Source organism: Phalacrocorax aristotelis, chromosome 1 (assembly GCF_949628215.1).
Source record: "Phalacrocorax aristotelis chromosome 1, bGulAri2.1, whole genome shotgun sequence".
NCBI lineage: Eukaryota > Metazoa > Chordata > Aves > Suliformes > Phalacrocoracidae > Phalacrocorax > Phalacrocorax aristotelis.
The window spans coordinates 129,618,087-129,625,984 of NC_134276.1; the positions used below are offsets into that span (position 1 = coordinate 129,618,087).

The 7,898-nt window shown below is 49.4% G+C and overlaps 1 protein-coding gene across 1 annotated transcript in view; it reads left to right on the plus strand.

Annotated features, from left to right (window-relative positions):
• The window catches only part of VANGL1 (VANGL planar cell polarity protein 1), a 33,675-nt gene extending 26,198 nt beyond the window's left edge, over positions 1-7,477 (plus strand). Inside the window, exons 5-7 of the mRNA XM_075106917.1 lie at positions 1,219-1,351; positions 3,354-3,588; positions 4,789-7,477. Of these exons, the coding sequence (XP_074963018.1) occupies positions 1,219-1,351; positions 3,354-3,588; positions 4,789-5,049 (629 nt within the window). The 3' untranslated portion in view covers positions 5,050-7,477. The remainder of the gene's footprint in view (positions 1-1,218; positions 1,352-3,353; positions 3,589-4,788) is intronic.
• Positions 7,478-7,898: the final 421 nt, after the last annotated feature.

A 7,898-nucleotide genomic window follows, 5' to 3' on the forward strand; every position in this document is an offset into this window, starting at 1 on the left:
AATTTTGACAACTAGTGTCTTCCTAGAATCGTATCTTCCATTTCAGGGCTGTCAAACAAAGTCTGAAGTGTTTAGACTCTTAAGAAGCTGTCTGTGTGGATGCTCATCCTTCCCACTGCTGAGCTTCAGACTTATGTCTTGGAATCTGGTTTGTGCTTTTTAGGAAAAAGTTTAAACGTTGCCCTTGCATAAGCAGAACAACTTTAAGCATGTCTGTGCAATTGATTGGCCTTAACCACTGCTGGTTGAAAGTGTGGGCTTTCAGAGCAGTTAGTCAGAAAAGCAGCTCTTGGTGGTTTGGAGACTGTCCTAGATTTCTCCTTTTTCCCTCTGGGTAGACCCACCCTTGTCCTCTATGTAGATAAAAGGGTTGGTAGACTTTTCTGGGGCAATGATTTTATTTTTTTTTCCACCCTCTCTGCCCAAACAGCCGGAGCTGTAAGCTTCATCGGGGAACTGCAGAACCTACTACTGCATCTTAAGGTCACTACTTAAAGTCCTGAAATAGACAACTGTCACTTGTCCAAGTGTTAGTGCAGACTGCAGCTTCCCTGTTCCTGTAACTGTGTAGGATCTGATAATAGCAACAGGCTCTGGGAGCCTTGAGGAGCTACTATGCATATAGACCCCAGCCTATCCTACTGCAGGACTGCTCCTCTGACAGCATCTGCCCTTCTGGAAAACCCTGTGCTTTGTCTAGAGGTGACCCTGCTGCCTCTGCATCCTGTTTAACCTCCCTGCATGTAACTCTCTGGAGTTTGGCTTTCGTTCATTCATCTTCATGTCTCTTGATGTTCTTGTTTGTCTTTCTCTTCTTTGCAACCCCTCACTTCTTGGTGCTCTCACTGTCTTGTTGCTGAAATGTGGTGCATTCCAGCTGCCCTTGCCTTCAAACTGAAAACATATATAATGGGTGGTAAGTTGCATCCTTGGAATGTGCTCCTCACCTCTGTCTTTGTGTTCGTTGCATGAGATACTTCATCCCAACTAACTTCCCTCGTCCACAAGCCAAAGCCCCCTCTGCAAGCCTGTACTGTCTAGCAGGGTTTGTATCAGAGCTCCTGAGGACAGAGAAGGGTTTGTAGCCTCGGTTGCAAAGGCTGGAGCCACAGAGCACTTGTGACAGATGCTGTGGGGTGCTGGTCTGTCCCAGCCCCAGTCCTGTTGCAATAACACTACCTTTTTTGTCTCCTTTTTGCTCATCCTCACCTCCCAAAGGCCCAGGTAACAACGCGTCGGGGCAGTCCCGTGCCATGATTGCAGCCGCTGCCCGTCGCAGGGACTCCAGTCACAATGAGCTCTACTACGAAGAGGCCGACCATGAGCGCCGAGTGAAAAAACGCCGTGCAAGGTAAAGGTGTCCCTCCCAGGGTGCTGTTCCTCGGAGCTCTGAGGTTCAGTCGCATGGGGCTTGCTGAGCCTGATCAGGGCGGGACGGACTCGTGATTAAGGGCTGGGGGTTAGCTGTAAATCTGTCACAGCAAAGAAGCGTATGAAACCCAGATGCACAAGGGACGGTGGCAGCTTGCAACTGGAATTATCTGAAGAACATGCAAAAAGCAGAGCTTGTGTTTGTTATGCCAGATAAGCTAATGCAGTGTCATGAATTAGGGAACCAGCCCAGTACTTGACAAATCTGTAGTTACTTGCTGTAGGAAATCCAATTATTTCCCCCATGCCTAAGCTTGTCGTCTCAGCTCAAGTAATCCAGGGACAGGATTGGTGGAGCACTTGGTGTTGCCTGTTCATGGGCGAGGATAGTATTTGTGTTTGCAGGCTCCTAAAAGGGGCAGTTTGCCCTTTTCAATGAGCTGGGAAGGAAAGGCGTAACCAGAACTGGTTGCATTTTATTTTGGAACATAGGTATGTTTTCTGCCAGTCCGATATAGGCTGCAGAGTTGGTGCTTTGAGGAGGTGGCTCAAGATAGTGCCTCTCTGTGCTCTGGAGCCTAACTGCAGTTCATAGTTACCATAACTAACAGTTTGAGGGAAGCTGCTTATGGACAGGAACCCCTGAACTGAGCTGTATTTGGAAGGAATGTGCCGTAACTGGAAGGAGCTGGCTTGTTTTGTGTTTTCTTTTGGCAGTTTCTATTTTATTGGGAAAGTGCTGGCACGATGTGTCATCGTCCCGTCCCCCCACCCCCAGCCTGCTTTGGTCTGACCTGTGCTCCATAGCCGCTGTCTTTTGGGCTCTCTTCCAGCCTCGGAGCAATAGGAACTTAAACTTCCCTTTCCATGCAGTGTAGCATCCTAGCTCAGGCACATCTCCCTTGCTTGCTGAGTTTGATTAGAACAGCTGTTTAGTCAGAGGAAAATCATCAGTCACTAGAAGATCAGGCCAGATGTTTCAAAGGAGGAAGGTCAGAGATGCAACAGAAAGACGTAAGGAGGTTAGAAACTGATTTCCACCCCCTGCTTCCCCCAAGTCAAATTAAACAAAATGGGCAAGGGTCAGGGCTTCTTGTGCTGTTCCTTGTATATAGTCTGAATGCGGTAGGCTATACTTCTGCTTGTCATGAGGCAGCTTCCCCTCATTTTAAGATGCTTTGGGTATTGAGGGCAGTGTGGACAGTTGTTGATGACTTGAGTGGAAATCTAGTGTGAAACAAGTCACTAACTGCAGCGTAGCCCCTCACTTGTTACTTAGTACTGGGCTAACTTGCAAGTGTCGTATGGCACGTTTGCCTTTTTATGGTGGGTCTTGAGGTTTGCTGATCTGCGGCAGCACAGGAATAGTTTGCAGGGGATGTCTCTAGCTGTAGTGTAAGGAGTGAAGATGAGAGCCCGGTCAGTGTTCAGTGGAGGGATGCAGAACAATCATTCGGCAGCACAAGGTCTGTACCCAGTTGATGTAAATCGGAGCCGATGGCAGCTTGTGAGCACAGAGTGTCACGGAGCAGTCTGTGTCCTGGGTCATGCTAGTTTATAGCCAGCCCGTTCCTGACCACTTGCCCACCCTTACGCTTCATGCTGCGGTCCTGTGTGCTGGAACCATCGTTTTCAAAGACATGCATTAAATGCAAGGGCAGCTGTGTCGTGTTTGAGTCATGTAGCTGATGTTTATGCTGTGTTGGCAGAACCTAGTTACGGCACTCAGGCGTTTAAAGTCTTAATCCTGGTTTATGACCCTCAGTTGCTGGATGGCTTGGGCAAGGAAAGAAAAGCTGCTGTCTACCCCTCGGACTGTTAGCAGAGAAGATTTTATGTAAATTGTCTGATGGCAGGCAGTGAGTCAGTGGCAGAGATGGGAATAGGAGCTTGTAAATCTTGACTCCTAGGCTCTGCCTTAACCACAGACCCATCCTACCTCTCTTGTTGTGACTCTTGATGTCCTGGTTTTCCTTCCGCAGGCTTGTGGTTGCAGTAGAGGAGGCTTTCACTCACATAAAACGCCTCCAGGCAGAGGAACAACAGAAAGCTCCAGGAGAGATGATGGACCCCCGAGAAGCAGCCCAGGCAATCTTCCCCTCCATGGCAAGAGCTCTGCAGAAGTACCTTCGCACCACCCGCCAGCAACAGTACCACAGCATGGAGAGCATCTTGCAACACTTGTCGTTCTGCATCACCAATAACATGACGCCAAAGGTAACACTTTCTCTAACGTTGGTGCAGGAAGGAGGGAGAAAGGGATAACACATCTGTGCGTGCAGAACAGAAAATTGTCAGGGGAGGTGAGTGGAGGTTTTCATAGTTGCTGTCTGTGCTATGATCAGTGCATTGTAGGTTTCATCAGATCTTAAAGGGAAGTAATGCTTCCTCTACAGCATCGTCTGTGTCTCTATCTGAAAGTGCCTGTGAGATAATTGTTCTCATATCCAGTTCAGCAAAGGGAGTACCAAAGAAGTGTCTGAGACAGTGGCCTTGAGTCACAGGGTATTCTCCCAGCTGGCTCGTGGTAGCTGGTTGGTTTTTTTCATTGTTTGGTTGGTTTTTGGCTTTGTGGTTTTTGTTTTGTTTTGTTTGTTTGGGTTTTTTTTGTCCCTTCTGCAGTGCTGCATTTTGGACTGCTTCTAATTATCACCTAAATCCCTGTCTCTGACAGTGTTTCTAATTCATGGGCTGCTTGGTCAAATGTCAGTTAGCTGCTTCACACCCTGACTGACTGTTGATTTGCAGACACAGGGAGGGACTGAATGATGAGGGAAACGGGTCACGTACAGGGCATTTACCCAGGATTTACTACACTAAGAGCAGAAATGCTGTCAAGAGATGGGGCTTAGCACCCTCCCACTGGGATCCACCTGGGACCTCACCCAGATATGCAAGGGGGAGTTCTGCTGCCATTGAGATTGCCAAGACAACTTTAAAACACAAGTGACATCAAATGGCGTTCCCTGTTCTGCTTTCAGTTTTGCAGCCTCAGCCAGGTTACAAACATGGAAACCTTTGCTTTCCGCCTTAGCTTGGCCTGAAGAAGGGAGGGACAGCTATCCCACCTACCTGTCTGGGACTGCAATTTTGGGATAGGGTTATGGGGCTGGCAGGGGAGAAATGACCTCTACTCTATTGAACTGCTGCTGGATGGCAGTGCTGACAGAGTCGGGGCTATAGCTTTGCAGGCTTGCTGGGAAGGACTGAAAGAGAATCGCCTGGTGGTTGTGTCTGCTCCTGGGGTCTGAAAAGCTGGGAGGGACTGGGGAGAGGATGTCTCCTGAAGCGCGGAAGCTGAAGCCATTTTCAGCATGGCAAGCCTGTGCTCGCAGAGCTGTAGCTAGGGATGGGAAGAGAGCTTCGACACAGAGCACATTGCAGGGCCGGCCCTAATGTGTGTCCCTCTCTTGGCAGGCTTTCCTGGAGCGTTACCTTAACCCAGGCCCAACCCTGCAGTATGACAGGGATCGCTGGTTCTCCAAGCAATGGACACTTGTCAGCGAGGAAGCGGTCACAAGCGGGTTACAAGATGGCACTGTTTTTGTCCTCAAGTGCTTGGACTTCAGCCTTGTTGTTAATGTGAAGAAAATCCCCTTCATCAAACTCTCGGAAGAGTTCATAGACCCTAAATCTCATAAATTTGTCCTCCGCTTACAGTCTGAGACTTCAGTCTAAGGAATTTTTAGGGTGGGTTGTTTGGGGACTTTTTTTTTCAATATTGTGCTTTTGGGTTTAATTTCCCCAATGCTGACTGAAGCTGGCAGATGATGGACCAGTAATATTTGACCATCTGCACTTTATTTGGAAAGGGGAGGGGGGAGTTGGGATATCTTATCTAGAAAGAAATATCTTGAGAGGCGACAGGGTGATTTGGCTCGGTTAGCTCAGCCTTGGAGACAGAACAGACTTTTTTCTTTTCCCCTCCCTCTCCCCACCCCTCTTCCAGGCATACTGTAAATCTCACGCTCTCTTTCTCTGCACGATTGCAACGTCGGTATTTTTCTTGGAGCGTTGCCTTATGCCAGTGCGCGTGCCTGCGCTTTTGTGTCTCTGCTTTTGCTACCTGTAGCTGTTTCTGAGACTGCGTTGCTCACCTCTCCACTCTAGAAACCTGCTTGCACAGGGCTGGGGGAAGGAGGTGGTTGCAGTCCCTTTTCAGTCTGGGAGGAGAGGGTATCAAAGGGTGGGTGTGAGAGGGCTGCTTCTGTGAACCACCTAGTCTGGACACTGAAGACTTACTCTTTTCCTCTTCTCCATGTGCCCTCTTCTCTCGGTGCTGGACCTGTATGAGCACAGTGGGATGCTTTTGCTCTCTGTCTCTGAAGTTGCTTATCTTGAACTGGATCTGCCCATCTTGCAGCTCTTTGGTGGTTGTTTTTTTTTTTTTGATTGGTTGGGATTTTTTTGTTTGGTTTGGTGTTTTTTTTTTTTTTCCTTTGACCATTGCTTCTTAGGGAAACTGTTCTGTGTGACACAGCTCCCTGTTATCTCTCACCTCCTTCCTTCTCTCCTGCTTGCCTGCATCTGTGTCAGGCACACCCAAGGGTCCCCATTTCTGTCCCTTCTGTCTGGCTTTCCAAATGTGTTTGTCCAGCCATGGTCCCCTCAGGGTCCGCCTTACCGCCGCTTCCTTTTGCACCTGCAAGGGCTGCGTATTTGCACTGGGACAGGGCAGGCAAGTAGTTGACTCCTCCTCAGATAAATCACGGACCCTCCCTACGTCTGACAGCCTCTTTGAGGGGAAGGGGGGTGCAGGCAGGAATGTGCCCTCCCTCTCCAGCCGACTTCAGGTGCACCTGGAGGAAAGATGGGCAAAAGTGCTTCCCTCCTTGAGGAGAGGATCCAGGGAAAGGCTGACCTCTGCCACATGCACTTGCTTTGGAGAACTGCTGTGCCCTGGAAACACTGCAGTGTGTCCTTCCCCACTGTACGCCTTCAGCTATAGCTAAGAAATACCAAACTATGTCTGAATGTTGAAAATCTGCCTGCCTTTCTGAACGGCAAGAGTTTCTGCTCAATGTTGGGATCTGCTCCTGTGAGAGATGCGTAGCTCTTAAACTGCAGTTTGGTTTGTAAGGCTGCCTTTGCCCATCAGCACAGCTTTCATCTGTGGCTTTTGTCACGTGAGACTTACGGAGTTTTGAAAGGTTTGCTTTTATCGATAAGCCTAAACTGGTGTCGGAAGCCTGATTACCAGCACAGGGCGTCGTGTGATTCTGGAGTCAGCTCTGAAGCTGGCAGTGACCTGCCTTCAGTCAAGTCCCTCCAAGGCCCCCCCAGCTCTGTGGCGTTGGATTTGCATGTGTGAACACAAATGCTCGATTCATTCTGCCCAGTCTTTTGCCGTGCAAATATCTCTATCAGGCAGGAGCTGACCTGCCCTCCATACGGATGTCTTAATATGGAGAGCCCCAGTTCAGCAAGGTCTGTAAGCCAGTGCCTTTCACTGCCAGGGTGCATCATCATCCTAGGGGGCCTGTGACAACCCTTCCCATCCCCTTTGGCCTTCCCTGGGCCTTCCCTGGGCTCCTTCACCAGCTCGTGGGGCTGCCTCCCGCTCCCACCAGTGCGAGATGGCCCAGCTAAAGTGGGCCTCTGCCAGTCCTGCATGGCATGGCTCGTGCGGACTGCCCAGTGCCTATCACGAGCCGGTGGCAGGGAGCAGATGCCTTAAGCAGGAGGGTCCAGCCTCTTCCAGCTTCGGCAGCAATGAAGCTGCGTGGTCAGCAGCACCTGCAGGTAGACCTCTTGGGATCAAGGAAGCATCCTGCTAAGTGAGGGTCCAAAGGGGTGATTCCCCATCCAAGTGATACTTAGTCTCCTGCACCTTTCCTACAAGTGCACGGTAGTCACCTGTATCCTGTCTTCTCCATGTAACGTGCCAGACATGGTTGCAGAGAAACCAGATGGTGTGGTACATGATGGGATCAAGCCCATGTCCCTTAGAAGATAGGAAGTAGGTAGAGTTTTCCCTTCTCTAAACTCGGTGTTTGGGTTTCTTTCTAGGTCCGGCTTTCTGGTAGTCTGTGTGGGGACTGCTTTATTGACTGTGGCCTTCACAATATTTTATTTTGAAAAAACCCGATTATTTTATTCCCTCCTTAAAAAAAAAAATTAAAGGGAGTGTGTAGTATCTCACACTTGGCTCTCCTAAAGATGAGCATATCTGGTTTTTATGATGTGCATAACCAGCAAGGTGGGAAAGACGGAGTAGCTTGGGAGACTATGGAGCACTTACGCCTGTGTGGAGGCTACTGCCTGTGGCTGAATTGGCTCATTTCTGTGAAGCCAGAACAAGAACCACCTTGCCAGAGGCTTGGGTGTGCCATGTGCGTGAGAGCACCTTGTCTCAGGCTCCTCTGCAAAACTTTCTTACTTTCCCAGGATTTCCTTCCCCTTTCCTTTTCCCTCCCCCGCAAAGGGGACTGTCTGACAGTATCTGCTCAGGAAACTCATGTCTTAATTGCATTAAATCCTTGAACACATGGAGAAACAGACGGAAGCAGCGCATGTTTGCTCTGGGT